Source organism: Lithobates pipiens, unplaced genomic scaffold, assembly GCF_037356315.1.
Source record: "Lithobates pipiens isolate NorthernLeopardFrog02 unplaced genomic scaffold, aLitPip1_a1.2 Scaffold_13, whole genome shotgun sequence".
Taxonomy (NCBI): domain Eukaryota; kingdom Metazoa; phylum Chordata; class Amphibia; order Anura; family Ranidae; genus Lithobates; species Lithobates pipiens.
Genome location: NW_027507718.1, coordinates 342,794,564 through 342,821,196, shown reverse-complemented (window position 1 = coordinate 342,821,196; position 26,633 = coordinate 342,794,564). Strand labels below are relative to the sequence as shown.

Genomic DNA, 26,633 nt, shown 5'->3' with positions numbered 1-26,633 from the left:
CCAGTGTTACGGGTCCTCCACCATTAATGTCCCCATAACATTCCCCTTTCATGTCTGCTGACCTTTCAACTACGTTACTATCCTGGCTGGGACAACCTCACTGCCTATTGTATCCTGCCGCTCACAGGCTTTTCTCCTGAGGCTTTCTGGGTTTCTGGACTACAAGGACTGCAGCTGTTATTATTTTTGTTTTCATGCAATTTGCTCAAGTATGATAGGTTAAAAGTTTTACCAGTATCCCATGCAAAATGTAAATCACTGCATTTGAATACTCTGACTCTTTAAAGTGCATACTGAGATCATGGGTCCACTGGTGTCTGACTTATGCATCCAGTTACTCCAAACCACGCTTGCTGCGTAATAGACGATCAGTAAGCCCATATATCAAAATGTTTTTTTTTTTTTTTTTTTGCATAGACATAAGATAAAACAAGCTTATTGCAGCACAGGGCTAGATGTATAAATTTGGAGCTGGTGAGGATGGGTTCGTGGATCGCTGCGGGGGTAGGCCTGAAGTACTTCAGTGCCTGTCATTTTCTTGCATTTTCAGCCGGCTGTCCATGGACCCATCCCCCAGTTTAATGTCTATCAGGAACTGCCCATAGCTGATGCGGGGTCGGAGACCAGGTTCTCATTGACTTAGTGTGCATAGCAATGGAAGAGGTGGGCAACTTTGTTGAAATGTGTGGACTGTTTGGTAAATGGATCTTGGTACTTAATTGTATCAGTTTTCAGTGATCTTATACTGTAAACTGTCTGCAAATCCATTTCTGGCTCCTCATATTATATGAGGTTTGTCTGACACACATCACTTGCACGACCTCCTGAGGGCCCGGCGCTAGGTTCCCGCGATATACGGGGGACCATTCCTGTGCAGGTGCCCTGTGGCCCGGGGCTGGTTGTTGGGGGGGGGGGGGTGGGTGGGGGTTGGGCGCGGCCGGGGGGGCTTCGGGTTGCCCTACCCGGATGTGCTGCAACCAGCTGTCGGCCCTATAGGGGCTACTGGTTGGTCGGATGTTTTGACACGTGCTTTGTCTGTCTATTTAAACTGTTAACCCATGGTTTAGTTCTTTCTTTTTCTACTGTTAACACATATGTTGAATGTTTTTTGCGGATGCACATAGTGCACTTATAACTTCTGTGAGGCGGGGGACGTGCCTGCGGAGCCGGATCTCTGGTTTCCTGTCAGTCTCGTCCCCACCCATAGGCCGGCATATTGCTCTGGGGGTCGTGGTTAGTCCCCCCGGGGCCACTATATGCTTTTATTTGTTTTCTAGGGAGAAGAGGGCACTAGGCCCACTCCCGAGGTACTGTTTTTTGTATCTCTGTTTATTTCTTCCCTGCTCTGTGGTTTCCTCCTATATTCCCTCTCTCTTCTAATTTATTACTGTCCCTGACCTCTCAGGCCCTACTCCTCCTCTCTTTGTTTTGTTTTTGCTCGCTGTATTCCTTGCCCCAGACCCTCCCCCCCCCCTCCTCCTCTTTCCCACCCCGTCCCCCCCCCCCCTATTCCTTTTCCCCCCCGCTCTGTCCCTTTCTACACCCTCACTCCCCCCTCTTTTGCCATCCCCGCCTACCCCTCCCGGTGTACCCTCCCCTTCTCTTTCTCTGCCCTATACCTCCCCCTTCTCTCTAACTCGGTGGTCCCCCCGATTGCCCTATGGCCATACCCCGCGTGAAGGTCCTGTCGCTCAACGCGAAGGGCCTCAATACGCCTGAAAAACGCCGCATGCTTTTAGCTGACTTAAAACGATTACATGCTGATATTGCCTTTATACAAGAGACCCATTTTAAACCGACTGCACTGCCATACTTACGCAACAGACACTTCCAATGGACATACCACTCCACTAACCCGCTCGCTAAATCCAAGGGGGTTTCCATACTCCTCTCTGGTGGACTTCCGTGGCGCTGCCAGGGATCCTTGCTGGATCCCTCGGGCAGATTTGTGTTCCTCAAGGGGCTTATTGGTCGAGTGCAGGTGACTCTAGCGGCTGTATACGCGCCTAACGAACTCCAAGCCACTTTTCTGGAGAGGACCATGGAAAAACTGCAGGAATTTAGGGTTGGACAATTGATACTCGGCGGAGATTTTAACGTCCCATTGATCCCCTCTGCAGACACGTCGTCCGGCCGGACGTCTTTGCCGATTGCTCAGCTTAAACGTATTGCGAGGACACTGCATGACTCACAGCTTATAGATGTTTGGAGGTTACAACATTCAGGGGAGAGAGACTACACATTTTACTCCCTTGTGCATAAGCTTTATACCCGAATCGACTACTTTCTAATTCCCCACTCCCAATTACACGCGGTTGAATGTTCTTCCATTGGAGACAGGACTTGGTCAGATCATGCGCCGATTTCCCTTACGTACAGGCTGACTGACGCTCCTTCCCTGACGAATAGATTTTGGCGGCTTAACGAAAGTCTCCTACAAACCCCGGAAGTTCTAGATGATGTCGCCAAAACGCTGCGCTGTTATTTCCAGGAAAATGACCTTCCAGACTGCCCCCCGGGGGTTCTGTGGGAAGCCCACAAAACGGTGGTGCAGGGGGTTCTGATACGACACGGCGCACGGATCAAACGGGAACGCGCGGAAAAGCTGAACCAGCTCTTGGGACAGCTACGCGTCGTAGAGGCCAGACACAAACATGCTCCATCCCAATCTTCAGAAAATGACCTCCTGATGCTCAGACAGCAGATTACAGACCTACTACGTTTTAGGGCTAAAGCTGCCATCCAATCTTGCCGTAGGATGACCTATGAATCCGGCGACAAATGCGGGAAGCTTTTAGCAAGACTGGTCAGGGAACGTAGGCTTCTGACGTATGTTCCTCATGTCGGGGCGCCGGGAGGTCGGAGAGCCCATCTACCCATGCAAATCGCTGATGAATTTAGGAATTTTTACTCAGACCTTTACAACCTACGTACGTGCCCCATATCCCCGACCGTCCTGGCTGACTACTTGGGAAAGTCTCAAATGCCCTCCCTGTCCCCGACGGCGAGGGAAGACCTGGACTCCCCCATCACTTTAGCGGAAATTCATAAAGCTATAGGGACCATGAAGCCAGGGAAGGCCCCAGGACCAGACGGCTACACATTGCAATACTACAAACGTCTGCTGGACCTCCTGGGGCAGCCCATGCTTGCCCTGTTCAACGCAATAGGGGAAGGCGGGGAGTTTACTAGGGACTCGTTGGCCGCTCACATCTCGGTGATTCACAAGGAGGGAAAGGACCCGGCATGCTGCGGCAGTTATCGGCCGATTTCTCTTTTAAATTTAGACCTCAAAATTTACACCAAGATTTTGGCTACAAGGTTAGCAGGTCAGCTTCAACAACTGATTCATCTGGATCAGGTTGGATTTATTCCGTCCCGTGAGGCCAGAGACGGGACCACGAAGGTGCTAAATCTGATTCATGTGGTACGGAGAGCGGGATTGCCGTGCGTACTTTTAAACACGGATGCTGAAAAGGCCTTCGACCGGGTCAACTGGCCATTTATGTTTGCGGTACTCCGGCATGTGGGGCTGGGCGACAGGATGATTGCGCGTATCTCTGGGGTGTATTCCACGCCGACGGCACAAGTGAAGGTTAATGGGGTACTGTCAAACTCTTTCTCAATCACTAACGGGACACGTCAGGGTTGCCCACTGTCTCCTCTCCTGTTCGCACTGACTCTGGAGCCTTTTTTGGCCACGGTCCGACTGAACCCGGATATACAGGGAGTAACCGTGGGGGGTGTGCAACACAAAATATCGGCTTACGCCGACGATATGCTATTTACGTTAACTAACCCAGGTATTTCCTTACCCAATTTACTTAAGGAATTTGAGATATATGGGAAGTTATCCAATTTGAAAATTAACTTTAACAAATCGGAGGCCATGGGGATGTTGCTCCCGCCACGGTTGCTCACTGCCCTGCAATCCAGCTTTCCATTCAAGTGGACTCAGACCGCCCTGACCTATCTAGGCACTACTATTCCTCCGGACCTTGCAGACCTTTACGTATGTAATTTTCCCCCATTGCTGACTAAGACGCGACTGCTTCTGGACTCATGGCAGAAGGGGACCTATTCTTGGTTTGGCAGATGTAATCTACTTAAAATGTGCATCTTACCAAAATTTCTGTATTTATTTCAGACTTTGCCGATCAGGATCCCCCCTGTTTATTTTAAACAGGTACAGGCGCTATTTACCCGTTTTGTCTGGGCACAGAAGCGGCCTCGCATACCGCGTTCCCAATTATCCCTTCCAAAGCGACACGGAGGGGGTGGCGTTACCAGACGTTCGACAGTATTATAGTGCCTCCCATCTGAGTAGAGTGCTTGACTGGACCCGCAACCTTCCCACTAAATTGTGGGCCCAGATAGAACAACATCAGTGTCCGGTCCCGCTGAGGTCTGCCCTATGGTGCAGGGCGGCGCTGCCGAGGGAAGTGAAGACCCATCCGCTGATAGGCAACACCCTGTATCAGAGTGAGAGGGCGGCGCTTCAACGCTCCCTAACGACCACGTCGTCCCCCCAGACACCGATTCTAGGTAATCCTAGATTCCCGCCGGGCCTACCATCGACGCAGTTTCGTCGTTTACGTGACTCCGACCTTACTAAGGCATCTCAGTTTGTAACACGAGACGGCTGGGTTTCTATTGATGCCCTTATGGACCGCAGGGGTCCCTACGGTTTAGATTTTTGGGATGCCGTGCGTCTGCATCACTTCCTCCAATCTATCCCGAACCCCTTGGCTCACTCTAGATCGCTGACGGTATTTGAGGAGTACTTCTCTGGCACAGAACCTATCCCCCGACTTCTTTCTCAAATGTATGGGCTCTTAAACACGCCGCCGCCAACGCACCAGATCTCCAGTTTTGCGAAATGGGAGAGGGACTTGGGCTACACCTTCACGCCCGCACAGATTACGCGGGTTTTACGGTTTACCCTAAAGTCCTCAATATGCACCAAAACACAGGAGTTGAATTATAAAATCCTCACAAGATGGTACCTGACCCCTAGCCGCCTCCACCTTGTTTTCCCGGACACGCCCGCACATTGCTGGCGCTGCGGGGAAGACCGGGGTACGCTCCTACATGTTTTTTGGTCCTGTCCCAAGCTCTTGGACTTTTGGACTGCAGTCCGCAATATTGTCCAGAAGTTCACGGAATGGCAGGTCCCAAATGATCCAGCCTTTTTCCTTCTACACTTATCGGACTTGCCCCCTAAGAGATATGCGCGGTCAATCTTGCGCCATCTTACCAACGCGGCCAAATCTTGTATTCCTCTGCTATGGAAACAGCAAACTCCCCCTTCCGTAGCCATGTGGTTGAGGAAGGTGGAAGAAATTAACAAAATGGAAGATTTGATACTGACTGCTCAAGATAGGCAGGAAGTATACCGGAAAACGTGGTCACTCTGGAATGTGTTTGTGTACTCGACAGAAGGTAGAGCCCTTTTGGGACACTAAGGGGAATCGGGGGGACTGACAAACATTCAGGCGGGGGACTCCGAGTTTCCTCCGTTTCCTTTTCCCAATCCTTTCCTTCCCCCTCCTTCCCCCATCCTCCCTTTTCTAAATTCTTCACCCCCTCCGCTTATTAGTTTTTTCTTCTACACCATTCCCCCCCCATCCTTTTCTGCTTTTCTCATCTCCCCCCCCTCTTTTCTTTATCTTATGTTTTTACAACGTTGCAAACTGTTCCCTTATGCATGCGACCTACTGATTACCTACAGTGGCTGCGAGTTCGGCCGCTAGATCTAGACCTTGAGTTACTCACTGTACTTGGTATATTTGTGGACCCCCTTGCCGGTTTTGGCAGAGGGGGGACTTCTACTGAGGTCGATCACATATGAAGGTGTATTAAGTAGTTGATAGTCGCATTTCCTGTTACTGTGCTGCACACTATGGAGGCTGCGACCTTCACTGTCTTTATTGTCACTCTTTGTCCCTCTTTTTTTTTTTTTTTTTTTCCCCTGGGGGATCTACCCCATGTATGTGAAAACCTTGAATAAACTTATATTTGCAAAAAAAAAAAAAAAAAAAAAAAAAAAAAAAAAACTTGGGTAACATTCACTTTAGGTCTGCGTTAGAACTTTGAAGATAAACTATACTGGTTCTGGGCCACAATTCATCAAATTGCATTAGCATTTATGGTACGTAGGTCTAAAATGTGCCTCTTTCAGGGGTGTAACAAGAAGTCAAATCGCCCCATCACAAAATCATTAAATATGTGTGTCCTTCAAAAGCAAGTGGTCATGGTGCAGCAGTCATAATTTATATTCATAAAGTGTATCTATGATAAAAATGTAAAATGATTTATTCATTTCCACATCGTATTTCAATTATTTCTAGCTTACTCCTTTTAATCTGATCAATCTTGCAATTTAAAAACTTAGGCCCCTTTCACACAGACAATCCGAGCAGGTCATTCAGGAGAACCTGATTGGAAGGTCAATGCATTCTAATGGGCAGGCAGGTGTAAACTGACTTGTGGCCCTTTACCCCCACCTATCTCCGATCTGATCTGGCCAGCTTTAAAAAAAAAAAAAAAAAAAAAAAAACACAGAAGGTGGTTGGTTCTCTTCAGTTTAGGCAGATTGGCTCGAGGGGTAGTCAGGTGTAAATGGACAGTGAAGTTCATTTACTCAGAGCAAGCTCTGTCCGTTCTGCAGAAACTGAGCAGACACAGATGTGTCATCCACCCGCTCTGCTCTGATCAGCAGGGAAACTAAGCTGATCCCCTGCTGATCAAAATGGAATCCACCCCATGTGAAAGGGGCCTAACTCTTTGAAGAGATACCAACACATTTACTTCCTTGAATTCTGCGACATGCATTCTCTATGCCCTGTTGAGAGGCACTGCTGTGTCACACATCTCACAGAGACTGTCTTCTGAACTATAGAGGTGCTGATAGGAAAGTTTTTAGGATGGTGGAGTCAGTACAGAAATCGGTGCTGGCAAGCAGCAAGGTGCCATGGGACGTAGTCCTTAGAAACGGAAAAGTAATCCAAAAGAAGGAGCAAAGGAGAAGCTGCAAAGCATGCAGGGAATCCAGGAAGGATTGGCCTGTAAAATCCATAACATGAAAGGACAGTGGCAGCCTATCCATTATTATTATAGCATGAATCTATCCATTGCCGCCGCGGCCACCCAGTATTCATGCATTTGGCCCCTTTTGGGACGCATGAATTACAGTGACAGGGATTTTTTTAAGTACCTGATTAGAGCCATAGGCTCAACTAGGCTTCAAAAAAAGGGTGGGCTTGGGTCGCAGAACATGCGACCTGGAGCCCATCCAGGTGTGTTACAACAGCAAATTAATATTCGCTGTTAAAACACTGATCCTGAATCCAGCCAATCAGAAACAGGTGCGAGACCAGTTTTCCGATTGGCTGAAAAGAGAAGACTCCCAAGGAAAAAGGAAATGGAAGCCGCCCACGTGGAGAGCAGGAGAAAGGGGATAGCCAAGCAGGGGAAGCTGCTGGTGATGGAGAATGGGAGGCCGCTGCAGAGCAGGGGGAAGTCGCCGGTGATGGGGTAAGCCCTACCACCTGACTGACCGCCAGGGGGGGCAATAGGTGGGGTGGCACTAGCCACCACTGTGAAAGGAGATTTTTCAAGCAAGCTTTTATTGGATTGTAAAATATTGCTAATGCTTGTACTGTTCTTATAATGCTGATGGTTTAAATTCGAGTGTACGCCGTGACCATAGATTTCCTTTAAACCAAGAGATGAGACAAAAAGGCAATGGTCAGTAAGCAAATGTATGTCCCAGTGTCAGCGGTAGGAAAGAAAAACTGCCCCCATATTGGTGGTCAGGAAGAGAAAAAAAAATGCCCTGGTGTCAGTGGTAAGAAAACAAAAATCCACTTGGCCTTGTTAGCAGCGGGCAAAAAATGCAGTTTTGAAGTGTTTGACAAGCATTAAAACTGCTCTACAAATGCCTTTAATGCCTGTAATTTTATTACAGTAAATGAACGAATCTTAGAGCCCCACAACTGCCTGCCAGAGTATTTGCAAGGCGTTACTATAGACTTGAATGGGAAGCGTTGAAAGGTTTCAAACGCCTCCTGATTTGACATGAGGCTTCAATTTTGAAGCAACGTGACGCTAATGCTTAGTGTGAACAGAACAAATGTGTTATCTATTATAACTTGTGCATAGGCGTTTGAGGGGCCCCTCAAACGCCTGTTCTAATGCCAGTGTGAACTCAGCTTAAATAAGCTTCTGCACTTCTGAAAATTCCGTAATGTCTATCACTCAGTATAAAAACACTAACCTACAAGATATCAAAATTTTACTTTGAGCTAATGGACGTCTGTAAACAAACCTGTCTGGTCTAGTCTATGCACGTTGAATCTTTGCAACACTTTACTACATAAAGTGTGCAGTTAGAAATTTTGTCATCTACATATTAGTAAGCACACACACAAATATTACATACCATCTGTTGTCAGTATTGCCTTTTCAGAGTATATAACCAGCACACCATTTTAACCTCCTTGCTTAAGAGCATTGTAGCTTATTTTTGTTTGTTTAGGCAGAAGAGTTATAGCATATACAGTGGTGTGAAAAAGTGTTTGCCCCCTTCCTCATTTCCTGTTCCTTTGCATGTTTGTCACACTTAAGTGTTTCGGAACATAAAACCAATTTAAACAATAGTCAAGGACAACACAAGTAAACACAAAATGCAATTTGTAAATAAAGGTGTTTATTAATAAAGGTGAAAAAAATCCAAACCATCATGGCCCTGTGTGAAAAAGTGATTGCCCCCCTTGTTAAAACATACTATAACTGTGGTTGTCCACACCTGAGTTCAATTTCTCTAGCCACACCCAGGCCTGATTATTGCCACACCTGTTCACAATCAAGGCATCACTTAAATAGGAGCTGCTTGACACAGTAAGGTCCACCAGAAGATCCTTAAAAGCTACACATCATGCCGAGACCCAAAGAAATTCAGGAACAATTGAGAAAGAAAGTAATTGAGATCTATCAGTCTGGAAAGGGTTATAAAGCCATTTCCAAAGCTTTGGGAATCCAGCAAACCACAGTGAGAGCCATTATCCACAAATGGCGAAGACATGGAACAGTGGTGAACCTTCCCAGGAGTGGCCGGCCGCCCAAAATTACCCCAAGAGCGCAGCGACGACTCATCCAAGAGGTCACAAAAGACCCCACAACAACATCCAAGGAACTGCAGGCCTCACTTGCCTCAGTTAAGGTCAGCGTTCATGCCTCCACCATCAGGAAAAGACTGGGCAAAAATGGCCTGCATGGCAGAGTTCCAAGGAGAAAACCACTGCTGAGCAAAAAGAACATCAAAGCTCGTCTCAATTTCTCCACAACACATCTTGATGATCCCCAAGACTTTTGGGACAACATTCTGTGGACCGATGAGACAAAAGTGGAACTCTTTGGAAGGTGTGTGTCCAAGTATATCTGGCGTAGAAGGAACACTGCATTTCATAAAAAGAACATTATACCAACAGTAAAATATGGTGGTGGTAGTGTGATGGTCTGGGGCTGTTTTGCTGCTTCAGGACCTGGAAGACTTGCCGTGATAAAAGGAACTATGAATTCTGCTGTCTACCAAGAGATCCTGAAGGAGAATGTCCGACCATCTGTTCGTGTACTCAAGCTGAAACGAACTTGGGTTCTGCAGCAGGACAATGATCCTAAACACACCAGCAAGTCCACCACCGAATGGCTGAAGAAAAACAAAATGAAGACTTTGGAGTGGCCTAGCCAAAGTCCTGACCTGAATCCTATTGAGATGTTGTGGTATGACCTTAAAAAGGCTGTTCATGCTCGAAAACCCTCTAATGTAACTGAATTAGGACAATTCTGCAAAGATGAGTGGGCCAAAATTCCTCCAGGACGCTGTAAAAGCCTCATTGCACGTTATCGCAAACGCTTGGTTGCAGTTGTTGCTGCTAAGGGTGGCCCAACCAGTTATTAGGTTTAGGGGGCAATCACTTTTTCACACAGGGCCATGATGGTTTGGATTTTTTTTCACCTTTAATAATAAACACCTTCATTTACAAATTGCATTTTGTGTTTACTTGTGTTGTCCTTGACTATTATTTAAATTGGTTTGATGTTCCGAAACACTTAAGTGTGACAAACATGCAAAGGAACAGGAAATGAGGAAGGGGGCAAACACTTTTTCACACCACTGTAAGTGTCCAATGTTATTTTTAAGTAACAATAAAAAATTTAAAAGGGCATTTAACTAAAAATTAAATATGTAACATTTTGCAGCTTTTAAAAATTCTTTATTGTGATGGCTGCATTTCCTGTCTTAAGATGTTTCTGTCCACTCTGGATGGAGGAGCAGTATTAGGGCCCCATACACACTATTAGATTTTCTGCAGGTTTCTGCCTTAAGATTTACCAAAACCATGTAGTGCAAGAGCCCGTCTTATTGCATACAAATTGAAACTCTTAAGGTTTGACCTCATATTTTAAGGTTTTGGTAAATCTGAAGACAAAAATCTGCAGAAAATCTAATAGTGTGCATGGGGTCTTAGATGCACTAGAATATTTAGGTGGATTTTACCAACAACTTAAAATGGACCTTTTAAAGTGCTGTTTATTCAACTCCCTACTCCTGACCCGAACAATTTTGACGTTTTTTTTTTTTTTTTACAGCTACTTGTTCCCACTTACTGAATTCTCACCTAGGCAAGAACATGCTCTTAGCCATACACCCGCCTGGAGCTTCCTGGACATGTAACAGATTCCTCTATTCAGCGCTGATGAACGAATCCCCCTGCCAGGCTACCGTTTTCTGTCCATGGCTGCATCCGTGTGGATGCAGCCACAGTTTGGTGGAAAATTGTCCAGCAGGCTCCTCCAACAAGTTGATCTGACTTTTGGTGTACTCAGTGGGGCTTGCAGGGCCACCTAGTTTGTGAACTTCAGGTTTTTGTTTATGCCCAACTTTAGTTGGGGGTACAGATACAGCGGTCCACTTTACCCTTCTTACGTTTTTCTGCATAGAAACAGCGATGGGCCCAAGAACAGGCAGATGTTTGCCCATCCAGTATCTACGCCCCTTTATCACATGGACAGTACCTTTCTTCTAGGTATAGGACTGTAATTTGTGACTGGTGAAGCCTAGCCTATCCAGCTCGAACTACTGAAGAGCAGTAAGCCCTGTTTGCAAGATGTAGCAGACTGGAGGTGCAAATGAGCGGTGTGCATATACAGTGCATAAAATTTACATCATGGCAATGTTTGCTAATGCCGAACTCCAATCTTTTTTTTTTGTTTTGTTTTGGATAGTGTTTTGAAGTTTTAGAACCATGATGTTCTAGCCGTCGGCGTTCCTATTAGAGAAAGTTCCCCTAACTGCTTAGTTGGGTGAGCAGGAACATCCTCTATGGGGGCACAAAAACATTTACAATCTCTCAGAAGTATCGCAACAGGGACAAAGACCACATTTTCAGCCTCAAGAAGTTATAATCTTTCCCTGCTAATGAAAACAAAATAAAGTTTTATAGTTCAGCCTCTCAATCAGGTTTCCATGGAATCCCAGAGTTTCTCCAGAGATTGCCAAAGGTTATTTGATCAGTGAGCAATTTGTACCTCTCAGATATGTCATCACTGACACCAATAGTCTTTTTAGCCATCTCTAAGCCATTCATTCTTGCCCCTGACCACAAATGTAAGAAGCTTTCTTTCTACTGAGTGTTAGACTAACGTGCTGTGAGTTTTAGATCTAGTAAGGATTGGCAGGGGTGCTCCGAGACCTACAAGTTATTTCAATGGTTCAACTAATGTTAAGAAAAAAAAAAAAGTTGAAAAAAGGCTGCTGTAGTTTTGCTGTCCCTTGTGCAGAGTACATGAACATACTCACTCCCTTGTCACACCCCCCCCCCCCATGCTTGCCTCCAGGGCTTCTCCCAAGCCTCTCCCAACCTATGGAACTCCCTACCGCAAGCGGTCTATCTCCTACTCTGTCTCTTTAGGTGAGTTATTACCTTGACCCTCTTGTTTAGATTGTAAGCTCTAAGGAGCAGGGCCCTATGATTTTGCTTGTTTTGAATTGTATTGCAACTGTACTGTTAAGCCTTATGTCGTAAAATGGTGTGAAAACTATTGGCGCTATATAAATCCTGAATACTACTTAGCATAATGAACCTCTTCGTTGTCAGTTCAGATCAATATATCAATTTTAGCTCTGCATTCACAGTGAGTAAAAATGTCAGTATCTTGAAAATTATATATCTAATGAGACAGACCAACATCTGATACACATGTACCATTCTACTTATCTCCACCCTTTCCATGTTGTAAAACTGAAAAATATATTATTTTATTTGACACAGTATGTGTGTAAATTATAGATAAGATTGTTGCTGGATATACAGTGGAGAAAATATTTGTTTGATCCCCTGCAGATTTTGTAAGTTTGACCACTTACAAAGAAATAAAGGGTCTATCACAGGTGTATTTTAAATAATGGAGACAAAATATCAACCAAAATCCAGAAAAACACAATACAAATGTTATAAAATGGAAAATTGTATCATACTTACTGTAATTTTCCTTTCCTGGGGCCTATCCATGGCAGCATACTGGTGATAGAGTTCTGCCTCAACTCCTCCCTCAGGACTAGTGAATAGCATAAATTAAAAGGCATAGTCCCTCCCCCAACATTCTCCATAATATAGAATACTGAGGGTGGAAGCGTATGCTGCCATAGATAGGCACCAGGAAAGGAAAATTACGATAAGTATGATACAATTTTCCGTTTTCCTGGTGCCTCCATGGCAGCATACTGGTGATAACTAGCTGACACAGGTGGGATAATGCTCAACAATAAATGTTTAATTAGAAAGGGACATTGCCGCCTGACCTGCCATCCTTCCAAACTCAGAGTTCCTGGGTTAATATGGTAATGTCTGAGGAAAGTATTGTGAGAAGACCAGGTGACGGCCCTGCATACCGTCTCCAATGAAACATTAGCCCTGGCTGCCCAGGAAGTTGAGACTGCCCTTGTAGAATGAAGGAAATCTGAGGTGGGGGGGGGGGATGAGGAAAAACTCCAAACGTGTCCCCATCGAGTTGTGGACAGGACCCAGGGATCCTGGCAACGATCAGCCCAGAGCGGAAAAAAGAACCGTAGCCTGGCTCCCACCGGGAGTGTCTGGGCCAACCTGACGTCAAAAAGACTGCTTCTGCTCCTGTGGAGCCAGAAGGGTCTTAGTCTTTCTGTTCAAGAAGGATGCCTGAGTGCCTTTCCAGGGTCTTCTGCTGTCTGTGGGATTGTCTTGATTGTCTAAAATCCCTAGGATTTGACTGGCGGAATCTAGAAGAATCCCCTCTGAATGTTTAAATATTTCTGTCCTGGGGAAGCATACCGGACTTTCCTCCTGACAACCTGGAGATGGCTTTATCCATCTTGTCTCAAATAATGGCTTACCATCGAAAGGTATTTTGCACCAATTTTGTTTGGAAGATAAGTCAGCTGTCCAGGGTTTCAGCCACAAAGCCCTCTTAGCCATTACTGAGTGCAGCATGGACCTTGCTGAGCACCCAATCGTGTCTGTGGCTGCTACCTCTGCTGATACCCTGATCTCTTCCAAGGCTTTAAAATTATATCGCTCTTGGGAACATCCTATGGTCACTGCGTTCCAGTGAGGAAACTCTGCGAGAAGAAGACCAACAGATCCACAGAGGGGTTCCCAATCTTATCGGCACTGTAAGCAGCCCAAGAACAGGGACTGCGCAAAGGAAAGGCTAAACCCAGCGGACGCTGTCAAAGGCAGAGGTATGGACCTACTGCTACTCTTCACTAGCACAAGAGGTATGGGGGGGGGGGGGGGGGGGGGGAGGAGAATGTTGGTAGGGACCCATGCCTTTAATTTAGGCTATTCACTAGTCCCGAGGGAAGAATCGAGGCAGAGCTCCATCATCAGTATGCTGCCATGGAGGCACCAGGAAATTCAGTTGCAGTTCAGTGAGTAACATAAGTATTTGATCCCTAAGCAAAGCATAACTTAGTACAGAGGTAAGATGGTTCTTGTAGTTGGTTACCAGGTTTACACACATCTCAGGAGGGAATTAGGTCCGCTCTTTACAGATTTTCTCCAAATCCTTAGGTTTTCTTGGCAACTCAAAGTTTCAGCTCCCTCCATACATTTTCTATAGGCTAAAGGTCTGAAGACTGGCTAGGCCACTCCATGCTCTTAAGTCTTCTTAAGTTGCTCCTTTGTGGCCTTGGTGGTATGTTTTGGGTCATCGTCCTGCTGGAATACCCATCCACGACTCCGCTTTAGTGTTCTGGCTGAAAGAAGAAGGTTCTAATCCAAGATTTTACAATACATGGTTCCGTCCATTAGCCCTTCAATGTACCTTTAGCAGAGAAACAGCCCCAAAGCATATTTGGTTCCGCCTCTGTGTTTGACTGTAGGGATGGTGTCCTTAGGGTCAGTCAGCACAAACCCCCCCCCCCCAAAAAAAAAAATCAATTGTGATCCCATCTGACCACAGCACTTTCTCCTAATACTTCTCTGAATCATTAGGTGTTCATTGGCAAACTTCAAATGGGCCTGTACATGTGCCTACTTGAGGAGGGGGGGGGGGCATTGGGAGTGCTGCAGGATTTCAATCCATGGTGGCGTAATGCATTACCAATGGTTTGTTTGGGGACCGTTGTCCAAACTACTTTGAGATCATTAACAAGCTCCTCCCGTGTAGTTCTGGGCTGATCCCACACTTTCTCAATCATCCTTACCTCATGAGGTGAATTCTTGCATGGTGCTCCAGACCAAGGGCGATTGATTGTTATTTTGTATTTTTGTTTATTTGCGAATAACTGCTCCAACAGGTGTCTTTTTTTTACCAAGCTTATTGCTGATGGTCTTGTAGCCCATTCCAGCCTTTTGTAGGTCTACAATATTGTCCCTGACATCCTTTGACGGCTCTTTGGTCTTGCCCTTGATGGAGAGGTTTGAATGGAAGAAAGATTCTGTGGACAGGTGTCTATTATACACAAAGAGCAACTTCTTAAAATTGACAGGACTAATCTGTTTACCATATGAGCCCAAACAAGAGCCAGAATTATTGTTGGTTGTAGGGGGATCAAATACTTATTTTACTAACTGAACTGCAACTCAATTTATAACATGTGTTTTTTCTGGATTTTTGGTTGATATTCTGTCCCTAACTAGTTACGGACCAGCCGTCAGGGAACACTTCGCCCCTTGATCACCCCTACGGTGTTAACCCCTTAACTGCCAGTGTCATTTACACAGTAATCAGTGGCTGTTTTTAACTGATCACTATACAAATGTCCGTGGTTCCAAACATAAAAAAGTGTCCAATCTGTCCGCAATATCGCAGTCCCACAAAAAAATTTCACCGCAGATCACTGTCATTACTTGTAAAAAAAAAAAAAAAAGAGAAGAATAAAAATGCCATAAATCTATCCCCTATTTTGTAGACGCGATAACTTTTTGCAAACAAATCATATTGTATATTACACTTATTGCAAATTTTTTTTTTTTACCAAAAACATATGGCAGAATACATATGGGCCTAAAATCAGGGAGAATTTTGTTTTTTTACATTTTCTTTTGTGGGGGGGGGGGGGGGGGGGGGATATTATAGCAAAAAGTAAAAATTCTCTTTTTTCAAAATTCTCGCTTTGTTTATAGCGCAAAAATACCACTATAAGAAAGCGGTTTGTGTGAAAAAAAAAAAAAGACATTTTGTTGGGTTAGGGCGTCGCACAACCTCGCAATTGCCAGTTAAAGCGACAGTGCCATATTGCAGAAAATGCCCTGATTATTAAAAGGGCAAATCCTTCCCATACTTAAGTGGTTAAAATATGCCCATGATAAAAATTGTAGACCCTTCAATTCTTTGTAAGTGGGCAATCTTACAAAATCTGCAGGGGATCAAATAATTTGGATGTTACAAGAAAAGATAGTGTTTGCCTGTAATACAAGTGCAACTCAATACAAGCTGCTGTGTCCTAAAAAGCACAACTCAAAGCAGGTCAAAGCCTCTGAATAGTCAAGATGTGCACCACTCCATTTAATTGGAATCTGCGGACCTTTATTTTGATGTGCATCTTAGGACAATAATGCCCTTGTACACAACTCATAAGGCTATCTTTGATAGAATTCGGTTCATGTCATTTTAGGTATCTTAAAAGACCAGCTCCAGCATGTCAGTAGAACAGAAAGTGAGGGGCATTACTGTGGGAAGACAAAGCAATAAAATTCTGATAAAGAAACAAATAATTTTATACCAAGGATAGGTGTTCCATTGCAGTTTGTCTCCATAAGATTTCTCCTCACTTCTTATACTGGTTACATCTGTGCTGCAGACATACACACAGGGGTTCCAACCCTGCTCACTCTACTAAATTATAATATAATATAATATAATATATATTATATATGTTTTGGCTGTAAAATTACTAGAGATTTGTAGCATAATTTTTTTTTAAGACAAATCTCATTGACTGCTGTGGGCAACAATCAGGGGAGCACTGGGGACTTATGGCCTAGGGGATAATAAAACCAAGTCTGTTCATGGTAGGAGAGTTGCATGGGGCTAAGGAAAGGTCGCTACACAAAAGGGGTTGATTTACTAAAAGACAAACAAACAGACTGTGCACTCTGCAAGTACAGTTGCTCCAGAGCTTTAGGTACTACTTCACTCTACAAAGAATACCCAATCAAATGCATGAAAAATAAGAAACTGCATTTTTGCTTGCCCATAATCAGATGGCGGAAGTCAGCGGAGTTTCATCTCATTTACTAAACTCTGCAGCAAGTGCAATATGCATAGTCTATTTGCCTTTAGTAAATCAACCCCATAGTGTGCTGTGGTGCCATGTTGAAAAGGGTTTCTAAAAGGGCATGACTTGTTGTGACACATCTTTAAATTTCTCAGAATGCAGTCACAGCATAGCAGAGCTGCAAAGGAAAGGAAATTGGTACTTTAAGACTTCCCTCTGCCAGAGGTTGTGATCACAGTTCTGAGCAGAGAATAGAGGTACCGTATATACTCGAGTATAGGCCGACCCGAATATAAGCCGAGGCCCCCAATTTACCCCCAAAAAAACTGGCAAACTTATTGACTCGTGTATAAGCCGAGGGTGAGACATGCCTGTCCATCCCTGTGTGTGTGTCCGTCCATCCCTGTGTGTCCGTCCATCCCTGTGTGTCCGTCCATCCATCCCTGTGTGTGTGTGTGTCCATCCATCCATCCATCCCTGTGTGTGTGTCCATCCATCCATCCCTGTGTGTGTGTGTGTCCATCCATCCCTGTGTGTGTGTGTCTCCATCCATCCATCCATCCCTGTGTGTGTGTGTCTCCATCCATCCATCCCTGTGTGTGTGTGTGTCTCCATCCATCCATCCCTGTGTGTGTGTGTGTGTGTATCCATCCATCCCTGTGTGTGTGTATCCATCCATCCCTGTGTGTGTGTGTGTATCCATCCATCCCTGTGTGTGTGTGTGTATCCATCCATCCCTGTGTGTGTGTGTCTCCATCCATCCATCCCTGTGTGTGTGTGTCCGTGTGTGTGTGTGTGTGTGTGTGTGTGTCCAGCCTACCTGTGTCCCGAGCCTGTGTCCCGAGCCTCCGTCCCGTGCCTTGCCTCCTTGCCTCCGTCCCGTGCCGTGCCTTGCCTCCTTGCCTCCGTCCCGTGCCGTGCCTTGCCTTGCCTCCGTCCCGTGCCTTGCCTTGCCTCCGTCCCGTGCCTTGCCAGGATCGCCGCTCTTCGTCGGCGCCTCGGCGGCCATTCTAAAATTCAAAAGCCGCGCCTCCGCCTTCGCCTGTGATAGGCGGAACACTGAATTTCCCAGCAGCCTGTGTTCCGCCTATCACGGACATCGTCTCATCCTCGTCCGTAGTACGAGGATGAGCGGATGTCCGTGATAGGCGGAACACTGACTGCTGGGAAATTCAGTGTTCCGCCTATCACAGGCGAAGGCGGAGGCGGAGGCGCGGCTTTTGAATTTTAGAATGTCCGCTGTCTGTCTGCTCGACACGCTGATCGAGCAGGCAGACAGCGATGACTCGAGTATAAGCCGAGAGGGGCACTTTCAGCCTCAAAAAAGAGGCTGAAAATCTCGGCTTATACTCGAGTATATACGGTATACAAAATACCTACTTTACCCTGCTCCGATTGCCTGCAGCCCAATATGTATTAGTAATGGCCCAGGAAGCAAATGCCCCCTGCGCTCCAACCAGATCCTCCTGTGGCATCAAGAAAGTTCGTTACAAAAGCTTTCACAAAGCTCAGCTTCATCTGGTAAATAACACAAATTTCTTAAATTGTGTCGCTTAGCAAACTACCACCGTTTTAAATAAAACACAATAGACCTTGTAATTGTCAGTTGAAAGATTTATTAGCAAACTATTCTGAAATATGTAAAGGTCCTTTAAATATATATATATATATATAGCGCTTATGTACATTGTACCTTCTAGTATACAAATTTACAATATTAAACACATTTAAATAAACTTATATAGTCAGAATCGGTAGTTAAACATACAAATGAGAGCACCGACAAACCATAAGACACCAAATAATGCTGTGCATCCTGCCCCTGAGTATCGGTTTTCATATACAGTTCATGAATGAGACCAGGACAGGAAGAAAGAAAACTGACCTGTATGTTTTACTTTAACTGGAGGATTGAACAAAAAAAAATAATAATAATATAAAGCATAGTGTATTCAACAACATTCTCATTTAACAAACTACATAGAGGATATTTTTCTGATCGCTGCACTTGCAAAGCATTACACAGTGCATGCTCGAGTCATTGCCTTGGCAACATATATAAAGCACTGATGAAATCAAGCAACAAGAACGATCTGCCTATATTAAAAAGTATTTTGGGGGAAAATCTGCAGCTCTGAGCCCAAGGGCACCAGATCAGATGAGTGAGGTGGAGGTTATAGATACTTTGTAGCAGGGTATAAATTTTCACTATGCAAGCACCGATAAGGCTCTAGCCAACAAACATGAATGCTTGAATGACCCAAATGATGTCCATTTAGTCCTATCGGGTAGGAAGAGGCACTGTAGAAAGAAATTGCCAACATTGCCAATTTTGAGGTATAGCAATAGCAATTAGCCAGGAAAATCCAACCTAGCCAATTGATTTTTCCCTACAGGATGCATTGGCCTTTGGGCTCTGTAGAAGTCACAGAATGCCCGGGCAAAGATCATTTCTCAATCTTACCATAACCAGATTTGTAACAATGTAATGTCTATGGGATAAACCAAGTTCAAATGGCTTGGAGTGCCTGAAGTTGGGGGGTAAAGACTATGCTTAGCAGAACCGCATAGAAACCACTTCCATTAACGTGTCACACTAAGCTCATCTATGCTTCAGCTGCACTTAAAAAGGGGTTGCTCTTAAAAACCTCATCAAAATTCTATTTGCCTTTGTCAGACTGCAGTATTTTCAGAGAAAATTACCTGGAACAAGAATGCATATCATAAAAGTCAAAGAAAGGCCGAATTCCTGATCCACATGTCTATTGCAGAACATTGATTTGGAAAGTACTGAAACCAGAGACTGGCCGGCAGACAGTATTTTCAGAATTCAGCAGTGGCAGCCCCCATTTTTTTTTCTCTTGACAGGTTTTTTTTAAGGGACCACAGGTAGCCCCCATTTACATTAATCTTACTGGCCTGTGCATAGTAACTGTGAAAAACAGGAAGAGCGAGCAGCAAACAATCCCAAGCGACCATCTCCAGAGTCCAAAATACTTTATTGTTTATTATAGAGGACAACAGGATGGCAAAGACCGCCCAATGCATTTTGCAGGTTAAAAATTCCCTTTCATTAGGACTTAGACAATGCGGCAAAACAATATCTATTTTCTGAATATAACCAAGATAGATTTGGTGAGCAATTGCAGCCCCAACCATACAGGCAGGGACAATTGCACATCAATTCTGTTAGAGAGCTTTGTTCAGGAGATGCCTTTTACTACATGTGGAAGCCCTAATGAAGGGGTATTTTTGCAGCCAAAATGCATAAGCAGTTCTTGCCGGCCTGTTACATGTAAATGACAACAAAAGGAAACATTCAAGAAATCATTTGGAACTCTCACAATTTGAGTGACCGCTGTTTTTTTTTTGTTTTTTGGGGGGGTCCTCCTGCTTTGTGGAGAGCCGCTGAGTTCAAGCCATTTGGCATTACTCATGATTCCTGGTTACAGGTTAAAAATCTGTTTCTAGCACCTCACGCCCATCTTTCTACGCACTATAACAGTCTGTGTGAAAGTGAATGCTGGAAGTGCTCATTAATGATCCAAACACACAATCCGAAAATCGGACGACAGACTGTCCCTTCTTTTGCTTAATAGTCGCAAGTAGAAATTTAATAGGTTAAAAGTCACGAAAATTCTCATACGACAGAAAAAATTAAAATCGGAAGTGATGTCACATGTTGTAATGTATTTGTATTGTATTGTATTTTCGGTCAATACTGAACGAAAATCGTACAATCTGGTATCGTAAGAGGAAAATTTTCGTGCTTGTCCGATCTAACATCAGATGAATTGTTGTGATTGGCTCTCAAAAGCTTTGTACCAACGATCCGATTATCCATACGATCGCATCCAAATCTGTATTTTACATCAGATTTTTGCATTGTTTATACGGGCCTTACACGCTGTATAAAAGATAAAGGATCAGTCTTATTTCTCCAAAGAAAAGAGATCTCCCATTACCACACAAGTCTGCCAGATGTTGATTTCATGAATAGATGAATGTTTCTGCAGTTGTGATAGGCATTGCTTTCAGCCCATTATATTCTATGATAGATCTGCTCATCTGTGGGTCTAAGGGATGACTTTGTCCTTTCACAATTCCAGGTAGATACACGGCCACTTTATTTTACCTATGATTCTTTTCAGGATGTTGAATCCCTGAATCAAAACCCTGCAGGCTGCATTAATAATGCTCTACGCAACATCAAGGTAAATGATCAGGTTTTCCAGTAAGTCTTTGACCTGTTTTTGTATAATAAGAAACAGGTCTATTTTATTACCAAAATCTATAGTTAGAAAGCAGCAATCAGACATAAGGCAACAAGTAAGAGTCTGAAAAGAATTTCCTAAGTTAGACAGTTACCCTTTCCTTCAATTAAAGCAGTTAAATATTTGTATTTCTAAGAAAATAAAAAAAAATCTACAACTCCTAACTTAATACACACTAGTGATGTCAGTCCAGTTTTAGGAGGATGCTATAAGGCTTTTCAACCATATCAATGGCAATTTCTTTTTTCTACTTGGCCACTTCTGTTTACTAGTATCCAAGGATAAGACTCCAAATGCTTAAGTGTACCATAAAGTACTTGTCAAATAAGGCAAATCATATACAGAAGTCTGAATCCGGTCCATAACAAAAGCACCATCAAGGTCGAAGAATCCCATAGTGGTTATAATATGACTGGCCAAAATCAATTTCAGGAACAAAGAGATCTTCAAAGATCTTCTCAACCTAGGTAAAGATTTGGTCCATTGGACAATTCACACATTGTGCTACATAATTAACATGCCATAAAAAATATTTAAAAAGAAATCTGCAAATCATATGGAAACCTTTGCAACTAATTTGGAACAACCTGAGCCATCTATTATGACTTCTATAATGTTAAAGTACAAACTCCAGCCAAAATTGTGTTTTATTTCTATTAACTATTGGAATGTGGTAGGGAAGGGTTAGAACCAGGTTTTTATTGCTGTGACACCACTGGAGGCATTTACTTTGGCTTTATATTCCTGTGTCAACTGGACAAAAAAAAAATATATATATATATAATAGAGGTCATAGGGTCAGGCACAGACAATAAATTAAACCTCACAGAGGTTCTGTCCTTTTACTACTATAAAACGAATGTGGTGTTCTTTCCTTCTGGAGAGATTTTCCTTCACTTCCTGTCCCTCTGACTCCCCGTCACTTGAAACAGGAAGTACTGGAATCTCTTCCCAGCAGAAATACAAAGCAAGCAATAAAAAAAAATAATAATAATTCAAAGTTCCAACCCTTGAACATGATTAGAAAAAATACTGTCTGAAGATGGGCTTTAAACCTGACAGGTTGCTGAGAGCCGGATTTTTTTTTTTAATTTTTACCATTTTTGTAGCAAGTGCTACTTTTAGAACTGTACAGAGTTTGTTTATCATGATAGAGTACAACTTATTTATAAAAAAAATTTTTTTTTACAAAGACCTTTCATCTACAAAAGAAGAGTTATGACGTATTTGTGTAAACATTTCTGGGCTGGCTTACACCGAGTGCAGTTGCAGAATTCTAGGAGAAAACAATTATTATCCATTACACGTGATCTCCACTGTGTTTGGCCAACAGTATCAGAAATACGAAGAACAGAGAGTTCTTTTTTTTCCCCCGATCAAAACTTACAGGACAGAAGCCTAGCAGCAGGATTCACATGTTAATAAAACAAAGAACAATCATAATGGAAACATTGAATAGTTGAAGTGCTCTCAAATAAGATTTAGCATTTAAATATAGTACAGTAACACCTTTCAAATGCAAAATAAATACATGGCACTTTTGTACACTTGTAACTGGATACCATTGTACGTGAACGCAACATTGTCGTCAATGATTCATCCTTTTGTGTGCTTCCTTGAGAGGTTGTGAAACACCTGTGCCAGTCATTTTATCATCCAGTAAAGCAAAAGACTCTTCCCAGCAGAGTCTTTGGAATATCCATGCCAGTGGCAGTATGATCAAGTATACCATTAGCTTTAAGCAGCCAACCATACAAAGTCAGTGAATAATTTGTACCTTTGGAGGTCAAACACTAACCAGAGTTCTGTTTTACAGCTGAGCAATCATCTTTGAAAGTAGAGCTTTCCAATTACCACAACCTGTAAAAAGTATCCATCAAGTGGCGCTCCACGAATATCAGATTACATTCAGCACAAATTCCTTCATGAGGCTGTCAAATTCGTTTGCCACACAGAGTTCCTGGATACACCAACAATCACCATGTTCTAATATTAAAATCGCTACGACTAATGTGCGCAGCTCGTCAAAATAGAAGTGAAAATTGTCTTTACCAACTCTCCCAGATGGGGTTGTCATGTTAGTAATGGGAACTTTAAATTAATCATCTACTTTAGCAGAGGTTTAAGTATTTTACCAAAGGTAGCTTTGCCTGTATCTTTAAGTTTCACAGATGACTTTTCAACAATGCCCTTCTCTTTCTGAACTGCCTCAGGTGTGCCGTTTCCACAAGCAACCATCCCTTTCCCAGATGTCCTCATACTACCGGTCCTATTAAATGTATTCACTCTTCCACTTTCCCTTGTGTTTGCATCCCTAGTTAATGGTTCAGACTTTCCTTTAGACTGACGTATTGATGGTGATCTAGTTATTGTTGACGTCTTTCCTGTAGTTGGAGAGGACTGTTCTGGGGTTGCACGCCTTGAGGATGATGCAACAGTGTTTCTAGCAAAGCTTGGTGTAGAGGGCACGGTTTTGGGGCTGGGTAAAGGTGTGGTTGGTTGTGGTTTGCTGGTTTCAGTAGAACTCGATTCTTTTGGAGATGTCCTGCATATCTTGGTTTCATCAGTCTTTGGTTTAGCAATATTCCTAACTGGTTTTGCTGCTGGTTTTTTTACAGAACTTTTGCGTTGGATTTGGTCCCTTTGAAAACGTGAAGTGTTAGCTATAAAACTTGAACCTCTTTGTAGCTTAGGTTCTTCAGCAGTTGGACTGGATATTGGGGAACTCCTTGGGACATTATCATTTTTGGCTCTAAGGGAATGCCGAAAAGTCTGTTTTAGTTCATCAGATTTCCCTTCATCTCGCACCGAGCTTCTGAGCTCTGTACGTTTTATACTTCCCGACTTGGTAGCCTTAGAAATGGGGACAACCTTCCGCATTGTCTCGTGCTCAGACTCATTCAACATGCGTACAGGTTTTGTTGTAGCAGTATTTGAACGAGCTGTATTTGATTTTGAGAAGCTCGAAGTCCTCTCTTTCACAGCGTTATGTCTTTTGTGATCTTTACTTTTTATTGTATTTTCCTTAGTACTGCCAGCATCTCCAGTGCTACCATCCACATTTTTGTGCCGATCAGCAGATATGTTCACTTTTTCACTTTTAGTTTCCATTGCAACTGATGTGTCTCCCTTCTTACAGTTTAAACTTTGTGCTTCAGAATGATCCAAAGATAAGGAGTCTTCAGTAGTATCTTCAACATAGAAAACTGTTCCATGTTCTTTTTCAGAAGTACATGTATTTTGTGACCCAGGAGTGCTTATACTTTTTGAATATTTTTCAGTCATACTGATGTCCTCATCATATATACTCGAGGGTGTGTCTTTGGTATTTTTGGATGGTGGAAGAAGTTTGTTTGCAATACCCAATTCTGCAAATGTCTCCAAATCTGTAAAGCAAACATCTTCTGTATTTTCATGCACAGATCCTTGAAGATCAAATTTTTGTAACTTTTTAACCAATTCACGTTCCTGAATACTGACTGCTAATGGGCTTAAAGGGGTCTTTTTGACTGAATCATCTTCATAGTCTTGGCAGTTTTGTGGCTGGTTGTTATTGCGGTCTATATTGGTCTGATTGTTCTTTTTATTTGCTATTGCAGTGTGGTCATCTCCAAAACTACCAATATGAACCTTAGGCAAAGGTGAGGAAATTTGAATGGCTTCATTTTTATTTAAGTGCATAGTGTCCTCCTCGTTTTTGTCTTTCATCCATGCAATTGTTGGTCTTGACTGTCGAGTGTGAGTTCTGGGAAGACTATTACATTTGTTTAACTGATCGTCCTGAGGGGCTTCCAAGTACATCAGAAGTTCTCGGTCTGCTGTTACACCTAATGAGTGCCGAGAACGCCTTGTGCTAGAGTTTCTACTCAGTGGACTTTGGGGCCTCTGAAGTAAAAACTCCTCCAATCCCTTCTTTGTCAGCAGCTCCACATCATTTTCACTGCTACTCCTTCCAAAACCTCTAGCCTCTATGCAGACCCAAGACTGACGTTTTAGCTCCAGTTCCTTCAGTCTCTGCTTCTGGCGGATGTCTTGCAATTCTCTCTCCCTATTCTCCTAAGTGAAATAAACAAACAAAACCGATTAGAATACATACGCAACTATGCAGGGATTATAAAAGATCATATTTAGTGGAACATTGGCAATACTCTAGACCAGTCATGGCAAACCTTGGCACCCCAGATGTTTTGAAACGACATTTCCCATGATGCTCATCTACACTGCAGAGTGCATAGCATCATGGGAAATGTAGTTCCAAAACATCTGGGGTGCCAAGGTTTGCCATGACTGCTCTAGACAATACAAATCCATAAGCATATATAATGGCCAATGGCCTGAAGCACTTGGCACTAAAACCCTGCGACTTGTCTGCTCTCCATCAAGAATATAGAAGCCCCGAGACATTCACATGACATCCAACAGCTAATTAATGTCGACCAATTCTATTAAAAGGCACAACTGATGGATGCCAGTAGAATCTTCAACTAAAATACTAAGGACTTGGGTAACCAAATCCTGCCACAAGAGACAAGGAATATAAAAAGGTACATCATTTTACATTACATAATCTGGAAATAAAAAAACTTTTCTCCAAATACTTTGTAAAGATGAAAAATACTTGGTTGGACCTATGACAAAAAGGTTTGTATTAAGTTTTATGCAAAGGCCACAAACTTTTGAACGATTACCCGATTCAACACAGAAATGCCTACTTCATGCACAGATGAAGGTTACCGACCTAGAATACTGCAACATGTCTTTATACCTAGTCTAAAAGAAAATTCATAAACTTTCCAGTTATTTTTGAAACCTATATATGGGTATGTATACACACACACACACACACACACACACACACACACACACACACACACACACACACACACACACGTCTAAACCACTGGCAACAAAAGTGAGTACACCCCTAAGTGAAAATGTCCAAATTGGGCCCGAAGTGTCAATATTTTGTGTGGCCACCACTATTTTCCAGCCCTGCCTTAACCCTCATGCTTGGCCAATCCATCACCTTTACCCTCAGCATCTTTAGCAAGGCAGCGGTCATCTTGAAGGTGTGTTTGGGGTCGTCATCTTGTGTGAATACTGCCCTGTGGCCCAGTCTCTGAAGGGAGGGGATCATGCTCTGTTTCAGTATGTCCCAGTACATGTTGGCATTCATGGTTCCCTCAATGAACTGTAGCTCCCCAGTGCCGGCAGCACTCATGCAGCCCCAGATCATGACACTTCCACTACCATACTTGACTGTAAGCACTTGTCTTTGTATCCCTCACCTGGTTGCCCTCACACACTTGACACCATCTGAACCAAATAAGTTTATCTTGGTCTCATCAGACCACAGGACATGGTTCCAGTAATCCATGTCCTTAGTCTGCTCATCTTCAGAAAACTTTTTGCGGGCTCTCTTGTGCATCATCTTTAGAAGAGACTTCCTTCTGGGAGGATGGCCATGCAGACCAATTTGATGCAGTGTGTGAGGTATGGTCTGAGCACGGATAGGCTGACTCACCACCCCTTTAACCTCTGCAGCAATGTTGGCAGCATTCATGCATCTACTTCCCTAAGACAACCTCTTGATAAGA

At 43.6% G+C, this 26,633-nt stretch overlaps 1 protein-coding gene across 2 annotated transcripts in view; it reads right to left on the bottom strand.

Annotated features, from left to right (window-relative positions):
• Positions 1–18,355: 18,355 nt before the first annotated feature.
• Positions 18,356–26,633, bottom strand: part of FHDC1 (FH2 domain containing 1) — a 69,398-nt gene continuing 61,120 nt past the window's right edge. For both annotated transcript variants that reach the window (XM_077477055.1, XM_077477056.1), the window contains one exon: positions 18,356–25,092. In XM_077477055.1, coding sequence (XP_077333181.1) covers positions 23,143–25,092 — 1,950 coding nt within the window. In that variant the 3' untranslated portion in view covers positions 18,356–23,142. The remainder of the gene's footprint in view (positions 25,093–26,633) is intronic.